Here is a 14673-nt window from a genome sequence, read left to right as displayed (position 1 = left end):
GACAGATACAACAGTCACTGCACACAGGACAACCACAGAGCAAGATATTAAGGCTGAAAGCATATAATGCTTACTGGGGACCAAGCCTCACAGAACATGATGGGGCATGTATAGGAGTGGGCTGCAAAGGTATTAAAAGGGGAAAGGGGGAGCTCTCTTAAAGGTGTGGGCTGTCAGACTATGATGCTACTAACCCAGCCCAAAATCTTGTCATGCCATAAAACAAGGGTGATCAACCTGCAGTTGTTCAACTCCCACCACCCCCAGCTGTAACTTATTGTCAAGGTTGATATTCAGTTCTACAATAAACTTGACTTGAAATCTCTTATGAGTCTGTTCAGGTGATCATACAATTCATTGTGGGATAAGGTCAGGGACACACTGAGAGCGCACCCGCCCTGACATCATTGCAGGACGTTCTTTAATCATATAAGAAGGGTGGTCATGCATGCTAAAACTCTGTTTAAAACAGGAGTTTGGAGCCCATCTGGGGGGTGATTCAGATGATCACGCCTCCCACACGATTAAAGGAGATCCTGACAGCACATTGTGTCATCAGTGCATCCCTGCCCTTAACCAGCAGTGAGCCGTATGATCATCTGAACCAGCTCTATGTTGGTTATACATTCTTGAAATACTTTTGACAAGAACACAAAATCAAGGTTGTGTTGCTGGTCCTCCGCTTTCATTCCTGCCTTCAAAGTAGTCGCGAAGCAGAAACATAGCTACCTTAAAATGTTCGAAAAACCCTTCTTGCCCACACCAGTCCTGGCTGTTCTCTCTTTTCCCTTAGAAGGGTCATTCACCACCACCCCATGACAGCTAAGCAGACAAGTGCTCATGTGACTGTGGTGGGGAACGGGGAATAAAACTATCTAGAGTCAGCACCAAGATTCTGCTTAGCTGCTAGGAGAAACTGCACACTATTTCATGTCAGAACCCAGTGCATGATATACTAAATTCCAGGCCTTTCACAGGCCATAGACTCCACACTTCTCATTCAGAGAAGTACTTGCAGCAATAAAGGACTCAGTGAGCAGTGACAGCGAGACAGGCTCACTCTCTCCTCAGGGTGAGCAGAGACAGACTGCAAGGATGCATTTGAGAGTCACGCCTACTGGCACCCTTATCAGTTTGTTATTTGTAGAGTCACAGATTTGGGAAGGATCCAATGGATAATCTAATCCAGTGGCTTTTCAACTTTATGCCAGGAAACCCTGGAGTTTCTTGTAAACTTACCAGGGGGTTACTCATTGACAAGCTCAGGATGGCAGGCAAGCATCCCTGAAAGGACACCTATCTACTACTGATCTTCCCTTTGTAATACTGCATGCAGGGAATATTGCATTCTATTATGGCACACACTCAGTTCACATAAGGCAACAATGAGGAACAACAGGTCTGGCCAGCACTCTCAATGACCTGTCTGTGCATCCTAGGACACTCCCCAGAATTCTCTGCAACACAAAAGGATTTCTTGGCAGTTATGCAGGGGTCCTTCTGCAGAAAAACCAGTGGGGTCAGGGTCTACTTATTTAACAGACCAAAGAGGCACCTTTTAAAAGTGGTGATGCTCTTTATTTAGCAGGGGGAGAGCAATCAGCCCTATCCATCCCCAGCACAGCATCCCTCTGGTGACCCTTGCTGGTGTCTATCTTATATTTCCTTTTTAGATTGTGAGCCTTTTGGGAACAGGGAGCCATCTATATATCTATATATTTAATTCTCCGTCTAAGGCATACACGTGGCAGCTCTCGCGAGAGTTCATGAGCAAAAGCACCTGACTGGGCAGTGGGAATTCCATATGCAGATAGGGAGGAGGAGTCTGTGATGGCTAAGGTCAGTTGGAATGCAACTGTTACTAGTCAGAACATGTTCTTGATTGCAGAGGAGAGGAATCTATATATAAAAAATTATAGTGGGCAGGGGTCTGTGAAGAGAGGGATAGTGAAGGGGGAAAGAGCCCCTTCAGGAGAAGGAGGCTGCTGTTGTGTGAATTAGATGAGGAAGATGAACAAGATTTGTTAACTCATGAACAGACAGAGAGAGAGAAAGAAAGAAAGAAAGAAAGAAAGAAAGAAAGAAAGGTTAATGAACAGACAGAGAGAGAGAGAGAAAGAAAGAAAGAAAGAAAGAAAGAAAGAAAGGGGAGGGAGGAGGCGAAGACAGACAGGGGGAAAGCAAGTGGAGGAAAGAGAAAGGGAGGGGAAAAGAAAAAGAAGGAAGGGCGAGGGATGGGTCCGAGCCTGTCAGCAGCCTGAGGGGAACGAGAGGCCATGGCGGCAGCAGCAAGGTAGGGCCCAGTCAGCCACTGCTGCTGTTTGGGCCATTGGCGCAGGTGGGCAAGGGACAGGCCCAGGCCTGTCAGCGGCCTGAGGGGAACAAGTGGCCATGGCGATGGCGGCAGCGAGGAAGGGCTTGGTCAACTGTTGCTGCTCCTGCCCCTGTGGGGAGGAGCAGGGGCGGGGCTCAGGTGAGGGTGGGGAGGTCTCTGGGGATAGGAGGCTGCAGCTTGGCCAATAGGCACCAGCAATGCTGCAGCCGTGACCAAGAGGGGTGAGGGGGATAGAAGCAACCAGATGGAGGAGGAGGAGGAGCAGGAGTGTAGTTGAGGTGCGGGTGGAGAGATCTCTGAGGTGGGGCTCTGGGAGGGGGTGAGGGGAGCAATCAGGTACTAGTGTGCAGATGCTCTGCATGGGTTAAGCTAGTTTTATTTATTTATTTATTTATTTATATCGCCGTAAACCACTTTGGGAACTTCTGTTGAAAAGTGGTATATACATATTTTTCATATTTGTATTTATACCCCACCTTTCCTTCAAGGATCTCAGGGAGGCAAACATGGTTCCCCATCCTCACAGCAACCGTATGAGGTAGGTTAGGCTGAGAGATAGTGACTGCCCCAAAACTCACTCGTGTGAACTTCGTGACTGAGTGGGGCTTTGAACTTGGATCTCCCTGGTTCTGACCATCGATTGATACATCCTGCACTAAATGTATCACAGATAGCTTTTGTCCAGGAGAGGGAATTCTGCTACCTCCCTAATAGCATCCAAGCTGGGGAACAGGCAGTCATGAAGCAAGAGCCAGAAATCACGTTGGGGGTTACAAATCCATGCCTGTAAATATTACTGTGACTCAGGTGAAGCGCCACCCAGAAGAAGGATCTTGTACAGTCCTTTCTGGAGGAGCCAATGACCAGACTTGGTAGGTGTCATGGCCCAGCCTGTCACCACCGCCTCTTCCAGTAACGTCTCTGGGTTGCTACTGGCACTGACCCACACTCTGGATCCTACCCATGCAGTGGGGAGCACATAAGCCAAGGAAGCCCCCTCCAGGACCTCTGAGGCTGTAGCCATGGGACCTACCACAGAGTCAGTCTCTCCTCCATCACCACAGCCCTTAGTATCAGCATGCCAGTGCGCAAGCCAGGAAAAGCAGCTTGAGTGGAGAAGAGCCAGAATCTGGGCAGCAGCCCCTTTAAAGCTCCAGGCATGGAAGTGGAGCTCAGGAGGTCCTTAAGGACCTCCAAAGCACTTAAGAGCTCAGTCTGCCTTCTGACAGTGGCAAGTCAACTTGTATTCTGGGACTCCTCCAGGATTCTACACCCTGGCCTCATCTCAGCGTGGCCTCAGCCTCACCTTGTCTCAGCCTCAAAGGCAGCTAGAACAGGACAGTAGACATAATCACTCCAGAGCCAGGACTCCTTTGCTTCCCAGGGAATATTCCAACCTGCAATCCTGATGGCTCACCATGCCACAGTAGAATAAAGATCTGCAAATTTGTTGTTCTGGGCTTAGCAGCGCTCTCTATATGCACACACAGCTGCCTGTACCTCCTGAAACTATGTCCCTCAGGGTCCACCAACCCTTAAGAACATTGTTTCAAGAAGCACAGGTTGTTGCAGAGGGAAGGAGGATCACCAAAATGCATTACCCACCCACCCCACCAAATAATGGAAAACCTTGTCATGTCCATACAGGGTTTGTCTGGGTATCAGCCACTATCTACAAATTATTTACACGAGGGACTAGAAAGTGCCTTTGTTGTACACATAAAGGTAATGAATGACTATAGAAAATGTAAATTTACATAATCACAGTCAATGTATTTTATGTTAATATTAAGCTGATTTAAAGAAAAGACTGTTTGAAGTTGCACATGTAAAAACACCCTAAAATTGATTAGGATGTGAGCTGAGTTGTGTTTAGATTTAAAAATCTACAGATCAGAGGTAACAGTGATGAATAAGGCTATAAACGTTTGGTTGTTTGGGTTGGACCCAAATGCTATTAGCTGGCCATTAGCTCAAGCTCTGGAGGAAGAGTGGGCTGGAAGTGTCATAATAACAGGTCTTCTGATGACAGTTCTGGGAGTCATCCATTTCTCACTGATCCAGAAACACTGCCCGGGTGTCTTCTTCCTTTCGCTTCCACTTCCACACAGTTCTGTAAAAGAAGAGAGGAAAATGGACAGGGAGGAACCAGCTTCCAGAGGCGTACTAATCTTTTCCAGTTGTCACTGGAGATCTTTCTTTTTCCCCTTAGTAACAAAAGATAGAATAAGAATTTGTTTTATTCCCTCCAAGTTATTTTGAATCTTAGGGCTATTTCACTCAGGATGACTTTCCTGCACTAACATCACTACCATTTACGTAACATTGCACACCTTGATGAACACCTATTATTACACTACATATACTCATAACTGGAAACTGTCACCAGCTGGGCTTAATGCCACATTTACATATATCCCTATTCAGATACTATATTGTACGTGTTACAGGTGTCTGTAGATGTGGTCATGTTTTTTTGTGAATGACTCTCTGAAGCTCTACTCAAGATCCGTGAGAAGAACTTCTGTTGGGCTTACGGGGAGAGCAGGCTTAGCCCACTCTCTCCGCAGACGATCAGAGGGCAGACCTGGGGCCTCCAAATCGGCCGCCCACATGACTGCCGGCTCCGTCACAGAGCCGGCGGGGGCAGCAGGGATTGGGGGCAGCGCAGCCCCTGGAAGTCCCAGGATGCCCCACACAAGTGCATGGGGCATCCTGGTGAGACCCCCCTGAGCCCAAGAGGCTGGCTGCAGGGTGGTGACACACGAGCAAAGAAGTGAGATTAACGGAGTGCTTGCTCTGGTAACCTCATTTAAGGGGAGGGTGTTCTAGGTGGGCTAGCTGCCTTGGGAGCACTGGGTTCACCCGGTGGTTCCCACGATCGACGGGAAGTGGGCTAAGCTCCCTTAGCCTGCTTTCCATCAATCATTGGAATAGCCTCTATATGTATTGCTATTTTATTATTATCTATTTATTATTATTATTATTATTATTATTATTATTTACACAGGTATTAATATTTATCTGTCTATCTATCTATTTACATTTTATATCCTGCTCTTCCTCCAAGGAGCCCAGAACGGTGTACCGCATACTTGAGTTTCTCCTCACAACAACCCTGTGAAGTAGGTTAGGCTAAGAGAGAAGTGACTGGCCCAGAGTCACCCACCAAGTATCATGGCTGAATGGAGATTTGAACTCGGGTCTCCCTAGTCCTAGTCCAGCACCCTAACCACTACACCATGCTGGCTAGTTAACCTGGGTACAGTTAAAAGTTAACCTGGGTACAGGCCCCCTCAAATGGAGCGTACAGATAGGAAATGTATACTGTATGTGCATTGGACATAACATCTGAACAACTGTGTACACAGATTGTATGTGCCTTGAACAGAACCTGAATAAGGCTGGTGGAATAGTCAAATGTGTATACTTGGCAGCTAGGGCTGCCACTCCTCCAGGACTGGCCTGGAGTCTCCAAGTGTCAGTATCAGTCTTCAGGTAACTATTGAAAGCAATCTTGGAAATTTTAATGGCTTGATATGGTGGGGTGGGGCAGAAATCTTCAGGAATAACTTCAGTCAGAGTTGGCAACCCTATTGACAGCGTGTGTGAGGATGTACAGAAGAATTCATCTTGTGTAAAGCAGCCCCAAGTTTATTTGTATTAAAAGGTATAGGTTGCTTTTCAGCCCCAAAGTATTATATTAAATATACCATATCATATTAAATAAACAACATAATAATAACACAGTTAAAATGGAGCAGCGCAAACATCTCATTACAGCACAATCCAAAGCAGAGTCAGATAAAGACAGCCATTCTGGGAAAGCAGAAAATGACCCCACATTGAAAGCTCATCTAAACAAAATGGTCTTCACTGCTTTGAGGAGTTAAGAGCAATGAGGCCAGATTGACCTCTAAAGAGAGGAAATTCCAAAATTTGGGCTCCACACAACTGAAGAAGGTTGCATGTGCCTTCAGACAGTGGTGGGACTTGCAGCAGAGCCTCTCTGTCAGATCTCAGTGGCAAGAGATGCCAGTTTTATTTTCTAAGCCGTTCTCATTACTCAGGATGTATGTATGCATTTCAGTGTTTTCTTTTTAAAGAAAAATTACCAGGCCACCTAGTTTGTTCCCTTCTGTCTTGGGTGAGTTGTTGCTTTTGAACAGCCAACTCCTATCCTCCCTGGCCACAATGGCCAAAGACCAGCATGATGGGAGTTGTAATCCAAAACCATCAAGTTACCCAAGACTGCCTCTCACCCCTCCCCCTTCTCGTAATATTGACTATCTCACAAGGCACTCCGTGGTCCATCTTGCTTTAATTCCTGGCATGTAGGAAATAGCAAGAAACAGGAAATAGTCAGAGTCAGGCGATGAGGAGAGGCAGGGCATTAGCACAGACTATTAGATAGACCAGCATACCTCTGCTGTGCATCCAGAAGCTACATAGGCCTACAGCCCAACCCCATACACCTTTACGTGGAATTAAGTCCTTTTGAGTTCAACAGGGTCCCATGTAAGAGTTCATAAAACTGTGCCATTCTTGAAAGTACAAGATTAGTTATGCATTACTTTCTTGTTTCCTTGATACAAGTTGGGCACGTTTCCTCCTAATTTCTCACTTCATTTTATCTCCTCGTAAATGCATGTTCCTATCTGTGCACTCTGCTCTACATCAGAGGATCTCCTCTGGGTGCCTCTGGAGGTGAGGCAAGTGGTGAGTGGGGAAAGGACCTTCTTGACTGTGGTGCCCCACTTGTGGAATTTTCTCTACAGGGAGGCCCCTTTAGGCATCAGAAGGCAAATACAGTTTTTGTTTTCCCAGGCCTTTTAGAAATCGTTGTTTTAATGCTGTTTAATTGTCATTTTTAGTGCTGTTTTAATCTGCTCTTCCTCATTTTGTTCTTGTGATTTTGACTATTATTTTTATTGCACATTACTTTGGTTATTATTTTGAAACAGAAAAGCAGCCTAAAATACTCTGGGAAGGTACAACTGCCCCCATGCAGTCTGAGACTATCCCCCCCGCCCCTGCTGCATACCCACATCTGAGACTGCCTCCATGCATACCTCAAACTCTAAGAAATTTCAAAGAGTACAAAACTGAAGTGGCTTCAGGGGTACATGTGAATAAAAGCCCCAGAGGGAAATGGCCCTGCTCCTGCTGACTGGGTGAAATGCCACTGCACTCCTAGTAACTGGGCAAGAGGCACTTTTTCTCATGGTGGCTCTCTTATATTTAACAGAGGGAGAACAACTATTCCCCTTTAGCCAAGCCTCCAGTGGTGGTTGCTGGAGTCTTTCTTTTTAGATCGTAAGCCACTTTTCGAAAAGGGATCCATTTTAAAGCATCCATTTTTCTCATCTCTTTTGCTTTGTAAACAACTTTGAGAATTTTTATTGAAAAGTGGTATATAAATAACAATTGTGTCATCATCATACTATGATAGAGTTTTAAGCTGTAATGCACATTTCTTCGCACATGAATCAGAGTTTGGCTTTGATTTTCCAGCCATAAAAGTACTAGATCTTAGAATGGTGTTGATACTGTGCTGTAAATGCCTACATCAGTTGGTTCTGGCAGGTCAAACAAGAGGAAGCTAGAAACCCTCAGGACTCTGCCTGCTAGGTGTCTTCTCCAGTCCTTGGGCAATTAATAAGAATAACAATAACAATTGTTTACAGCTCACGTGTACAAGACATCCTCCAGCCTTCCTTCCACGCCTACATGCATGAATCATTATTTGGAAGACATCTTAACATCCCACAGTATTAGGGCAGGAAGTAAAGGCTCTCTCTCTATCCAATTGAAACCCAGAAGAAAGAAGACTTTTAGCTACTTATACCACCCCAATGTCCCAACCAAGTTTCAGCACACCCATTCCTACGTAAAACTACCACAGGACCCCATAAGCGCAAATGTCCTTTGAAAAAGTGTCATCATGCCCCTCATCGATACTCTTGCAAGGTGTTATGCAGTGACTCACAGAGAAGAGCACCACACCTTCTGAGTCATTGTCAGCAAGCACTTCCGGCAACAACTTGGCATTCCTCTTGATCCCTTCTTCCCTTGATGGCCTTCTCCTTCAACCATGAGCTCAACTTAATCCTGCTTAGCCTGGAGGATGGAGGAGCCCAGCCACTCCAGTGCTCTGTGCAACATGAGGACAGACAATGATGGGGGACGCCAGAGAGCAGATTCCCCTCTCACCGAACCATGGCTGATATCTTCATAAAGATGCATACTGGCAAATTGCTAAAATGCAATGGGAGCCCTCGCACAACTCCCCCAGTCCATTTGCACTCGTGCTGTTGTGCAAGAGCTCTCATACTATCGAGTGCTGCCTGCACTCCGTAAGTGATCTGCGACATGTTTCTGCTTTTACAAAGTGCTTCCGGAGCGTGGGCAGTGCTCGGAAATATTTGGGCTGGGGGGATTGTGCGAGGGCTCCTGCTATGTCCTGCTGCGTCCCTACTAATGCACACACTTCATTAGGATGTCAGCCCATGTGCACAATGTTAATTTCCCTCCTCTTAGATATTACTATTTGTTTAATGTTCTAGTGTGCCATAACCTAATGGTGTGAAACAGGTAACAATGACACAGAACTAAAGAAACAATCGAGGTCTGTGCAGAATAGTGAGGCTGGGGCTGTTCTTATTTACAAAGGGAAGGGAAGAAAGCTGCTGCATGCCCCCAAGAGAGAGATTCTACCAATATGACATTGAATTTTAGCGACCTCTTAGGAAATTTCTGGATAGGCACACTTTATTGTGGGCGAAAAGCACCTTTCCTCCTTCCAAGCTTAGTTCAAATCCTGCTTCTAACTCAGATGTCTATTAATAGCACATATAAGGGGACCAGCAGTCTAGTAACTACTGCTCCCCCTCCCCCCGCCGCCCTGCCTGCCCTTAAACATTCCTTGGTATACGTAAGCTTTGAGTGGCAGTATGAGAATGGAGAAATTATTTTCAAAGTCTAGAAAAATGTTTGGGATGGTTGCCCACATCCCACCTTGCGCTTTAGGCAGCTATTTATATCAATGTACTGCTAACCTTCTTTCCTTTAACCGTTCCTTACAAACCATGTCTTCTGTGAAGGCTTTCACTGAACTCCTTAGTTCTATACTCATTTGACTCATACTGAGCCAAATTCAGGTAACAGATTTGCTAGCATTCATCCCCCCAATTGCCCTTGCCCTTTTTTGGGTCAGGGTGTGCATTTTGCTTATGTTATTTTGTAAAGAACTACCATGTATACCAGTGATGCCATTTTACTATCGTCAGCCACAGCAAAATAAGAGTGGCTTGGTCCAGTGTTTCCTCTAGTAGAACCAAGGGCTGAACTTCCAAATCAAAAGGGAGCAAGAGGCTGAATAAAAAAACAAAACAAAGGGAACATTCTGGGGATCATGATGTGAGGAACTGGTGTTGTGTGTGGGTTTTTAACTGAAACCAACACTCAAACAAAACCACCCAAAGCCCTTCCCATGCATGGCGCAGAGGGGTGGCCCTTCCGTCAAGTGAGTAGAGGCACTCAGGTAGCAGATTACTGGAGCACCAGCAAGTCAACACGATGCCTCCCCCTACACAATTTAAAGAAAAAAATGGAAAGAGGAAACAGCATTTGCATTCTGCCTCAAGCGCACCACTGACAGCCCATACATAGAAGACTCTCCTTTATGAGTTTAGCCCCGTTTCAGTCAAATAACTCTTCTTCACAAGTGTAAGCCCAAGTCTGTACTACTCTCTGCATCTAGATTCTAAACATTCTCCACCCAGCCGTGGAAGTATTAAGTTGCCTCCGTGTGTGTGTGTGTGTGTGTGCGCACGTGTGTGCACAAGAGTTTTCTTTGAAGTGTACCTGATGCACCAGTTATTAATATTCACAGTAAGCTCTTCAGAGCCCCGATCTGCAAATCTAAGTCTAAATTCATTTGTCCCCTAGAAATCAACTTATAAATTTAGAACTAACCAGATTAGTGACTGGACAGGCCATGACTTTTAAAAGGACAACAAACTGGAGCATGTCCCTTGTCCCACCAGTTGCTCTTTTATTGGTCATTATCAGTACAGGGGGAAAAGCTTCCTTTTTCCATTTAAAATGTAGTTGACCAAATACAGCACTCACACAGACCCCTGTAGAGAATCTTTTTAAAAAGTCAACTGTTCCTGGGATTCAAAGGATCAAACAACAGCTAGTCTTGGTTGTTAAGTATGTATATACAGGAAGTGACTATTTGATAGCCTGAGCCCATTAGCTGGTTCCAGATCCCTTGGGAGTGAGTAAATTAACAGAGAATACAAAAATGCTATAATATCCTAGAGTCATGGTCCAAAATACTGCAGCTTAAAGCAGCTGTTTGAACATTGTTTCTTTCACAAGGCAAATGCCAGGGGTATATGCATACATATGACGTTCTCTGCTAAACCCTACTCCATGGATGTTCAAAGATTCTTCAAGATTTTCTGCAGTTGCGTACTGGCAGCACTTAGTAATGCCAGTTGAGCTGCGATTCCTGCTTCCAGATTCTGCAAGATTTCCAGTTGCTTTACATCATCCAGCTAACACTGGCCAGCTGCAGTGGCCAGTCCAGATAGAAGGAATTTTGTCTCGCTGGCTCAGACTCAGTACAACTTAGGCCTGTGTGCTATTCACAGGCCAGTTTCCCATCAAAGCTGGACAGGGCAATAGCAAATGCTTGCACAGCACAAAGTGGATAGTTGTAGTCCATGGTAAAAGCATCATCAGCCACACGGCCAAACTGCAGAACAATGTAGTCCGCTGTAAGAAAGGAGATAAGACACCATCAGTTCAGAGCAGTCCTTGCTCCAATCCTAAATCCATAATCGTGTTGATGGCAGCTTTTGGCCCTCTGTGCCTTTCCAGCAGGGCTGTCCCTAGGAGAATGCGGGACTGGGGGCAAGCAGCACTCCCCCTCAGCCACACTCCTCCTCCCCAGCACTCCTCGCCCCCCACCCCACTGAGTATCCAGCAGCTCAGCACGAAGGACTTTGATTGCCTTCCTCCTTGTCCCAGCAAAGGTAGCTGAATACTGAATTTATTTATTTGACACATTTTCATACTGCCCCATAAGCAAGTCCCTGGGTGGCTCACAATCTACAGGTAAGTGAGGAGGGTGGGTGAAGAGTGGCGGCTGACGGGGACTGTGGGGGTGGCTGGGCCTGGCTGCAGGGCCTGGGGGAGTGTGGGGCTGGGCACGGTTGCTGCATGGGAGGGAGACCTCTATTCTGGCATATACACAGACTCCACACCACCTGTAGGGGCTCTGCAGTCATCCCCATGAGCAGTGAGCTAAAACCCTGGTGCTACATAGCTTTCATAGCAACCAGCAGCATGAAAGAGCACTCCTAATCTCCAGAAAGAACTTGTTGAAATGGGCCTCAGCTCTCATTGATGCTGCCCCAAGTAAATGATCTACCCGGAGGATCCCCAACTTTGGCTCCCCTGATGCTGTTGGACTACATCTCCCATCAGCCTTCAGTCACTGTAGCTGGGAGTGATGGGAGTCATAATCCAACCACCTCTGGGAACCCATTTACCCAAGCCAATGATACCATGAGCAAAAACAGCAACTCACAGAGCAATGGGAAGAAACTAGCCTCACCCTCAACTCCTGCATTTCTAGCTTAGCCAGAAAGCACAATTTTAAAAGACAGTTTTGGAGACCTGTCACTCATCTGAGTTAAACTTAAGTGACCAGATGCTGTCATCAGAGGTGACTCTCCAGAGAAGCATAGTCCAGGGGCTACAGGTTCCACTGTATGCATTATGTCTCTTCTTCCAGAGCCAAAGCAATGTGGCCAATAGACTGCTGAACAAAACGCTGTGTTCAGTACACACCTATTCAAATGCCAAGGATTGGAGAAGCATGATGGGACTGAGAAGAGCAGAGCAGGGTTCAGGAGTTGACCAGCCACCTGCTGGGCAACAAATTGCTGTTTCTTCAGCCGAGCAGCTCCCAAGTGAGAGCTGTTCTTTTTCCAGCTGGGTGACAGAGCACAAGAGCCAATCTGCAGTGCCTCCTCCAAGGGACCTGCCCCCTCACCGGAATTCCTAACCAAGACATTTGTGGCATTCTAGAGGTCTCTCCGACTTACTGCTTCGGTCATGACTCCCTTTGTTACCAGTGAGGGTAACAAGAAATCTGTAAAAATAACTGGGGCCCATAGCAGGTTCTTTCTGTCCTGTAATCCTACACCCCAGACAGTAACATCCCCTGATTGGGCTGGACAGGTGACAAGCAGACAAGTCACACGCTCTGCAGAACTGCTTTGCAGCTTCTCTTTGCTGCTCTGATGTGGATTCCACAGCCCCAGCACTCTCAAGGGGGGAAGCGGTTCCATTTTTGCCCTTATTTTGGGTTCGAATTGCTGCTTCAGGCATCACCCACCACCCACCCACCACCAAGGGGCTTGGGCCCAAGGGAACAGATTATGCATGATGATCAATGTATCATTGTAGCTTTCCCTTCCTTTAAAAAAAAAGTAGCAATGGGGGATCTGGATTGGACCTTTGGTTTGCAGGGAGGAGGTTTTACCGTTCTCCCCCTGCTCAGTTTTCCCAGTGAAGATTGCCCCACTCCATTTGCCCCAGAAGGGAAGCTATTGACCCCAAAGTCACACAGCACATCCCACTGGATTTCTAAAGAGAATGCATCCCACTTATGCAGTCAGCCAAATCTGCAGATGAACTCAAAATGCTGGATGCATGTAAGGTGCATTTGGGCTTCCTGGAAAAACTAGCCTGAACCCTGTTTAGACCAGATAGATATATGCAGACCTGACAGATGCTTTTGTGGTGTGTCTTTTGTTCTTTTTATACTTTATAAGCACATCCCATTACATGATCACTTTTCCTGGCATAACAACCCCTAAATGAGCCCCTCTAAATGAGCCTCTGATTTGTACATTCAAGGAGTGGATTGGAGGTTGAAGGAAGCTGAATGAGAGTCAGCACCCCCTGGCCAGATCAGGGAGTCTTTGCTCACCTCTTTGTCATCCCAGGATTAGTGACCATGTAAGCCATAGCAGGGTTGTTATCTTTAGAGGGTGTCCATGGACCTAGAGAGAAATCCTCTGAGCTGTGTGAATGACCCAAGTCAGTCAGCAACAGAGTGTGGCTTAAACATCCTGGCATTCCTTATTTGTGTAGTCGGGTTGCATGTTGTAGAATTATAGCCCTGCAGTGAAACTCTCTAAATCATGATCTAAAATGAGCCTAACTCTAGGTGTATGCTTCTCTCTTCTGACATCAGTGCAGTCTTTGCCACCTTGACCTCTCAGGTGTTTCTCATCCAATGGAAAATTCAGAGCAGAAATCTTGAATTGGAGGATACATACTGCCTGGGTCTTTAGTCCCCAGGTTGTGCCCATTACTGACTGTTTAGGATGTAGCCTGATCTACAACTGAATTACTATCTTGAGCAATCAGGAACACCCTGAGCATTCTTCAGTTTGAGTGTCTCATAAATATATGCCCCAAATTGTTCAGCGTATTCAAGAAGGAAGGATACAAAAAATACCTTATTTTATTTTTTAAAATCTAGCTCTGAGCCCCTTCTGGAATCCAAGCTGCCCAGCAAACAACCCAGCATTTCTTATTGCAGTCTGCTACACTCATGCTCCCTCTAGTGGATCATAGTCACATTATTGGATAGAACTTCAAGGTACACCTAATAGCATGACTGAGGTTTCCACAGTAGCCTTTTTTATCCAGAATTGCCATCATTCGTTCGCTCACTATTTAGGGAGATGCCAGACAATCAGGGGCGTAACGAGGCTGGATTGGGCCCAGAGACAAAATTTTTAAATGGGCCTCTCGCTGATACACACACACTCACTTCACATGTGACTTGCCTCTGGGGGGGGCCTCGAGGCGTGGGGGCCCCCAGGCAGCTGCCTCCCCTTGCCTAACGGTAGTTACGCCCATGCAGACAATGTTGTTGTCATATCATTGTATTTCGATGTTCTCCTCTGGTGCTTTTTCCAGACTTGATCTGTGGCACATTTTTACAATAAAAAGCAGTGGCAAGCACAATCCGGCACCCACAGTGGATTGGCAAAAAATTATGGAGGCTCTTAAAGGATACTGTACTGTACTGTACAGTAAATGATACAGTATTTACTGTACTGTGTATATATATATATGTGTATATATATCCTCTTTCCTGGTTCTGGTCATTCTATTGCTTCCTTTTCCGCTGGGCTGGGGGATTAGTGGTGAATTGCTTCTTATTCAGCTTTGCTTCCCATAGGGAGGGGAGTGTTAATTACTTGTTTCCTTGTATTCCATGCCCCCCCCGTCATTTATAA

The 14673-nt window shown here is 46.1% G+C and overlaps 1 protein-coding gene across 3 annotated transcripts in view; it reads right to left on the bottom strand.

The window, feature by feature from the left end:
- Positions 1-10369: 10369 nt before the first annotated feature.
- TULP1 (TUB like protein 1) overlaps positions 10370-14673 on the bottom strand; it is a 40417-nt gene continuing 36113 nt past the window's right edge. For 2 of the 3 annotated variants that reach the window (XM_053249811.1, XM_053249810.1), the window contains exon 13: positions 10370-11122. In XM_053249811.1, the coding sequence (XP_053105786.1) occupies positions 10989-11122 (134 nt within the window). In that variant the 3' untranslated portion in view covers positions 10370-10988. Of the gene's footprint in view, positions 11123-14217; positions 14358-14673 lie in introns of all 3 variants that reach the window. The other variant, XR_008307098.1, reaches the window with a different exon arrangement.

The sequence above is a fragment of the Hemicordylus capensis genome, chromosome 4 (assembly GCF_027244095.1).
Source record: "Hemicordylus capensis ecotype Gifberg chromosome 4, rHemCap1.1.pri, whole genome shotgun sequence".
Taxonomy (NCBI): Eukaryota; Metazoa; Chordata; class Lepidosauria; order Squamata; family Cordylidae; genus Hemicordylus; species Hemicordylus capensis.
This window is presented reverse-complemented; position numbering and strand designations above follow the sequence as displayed.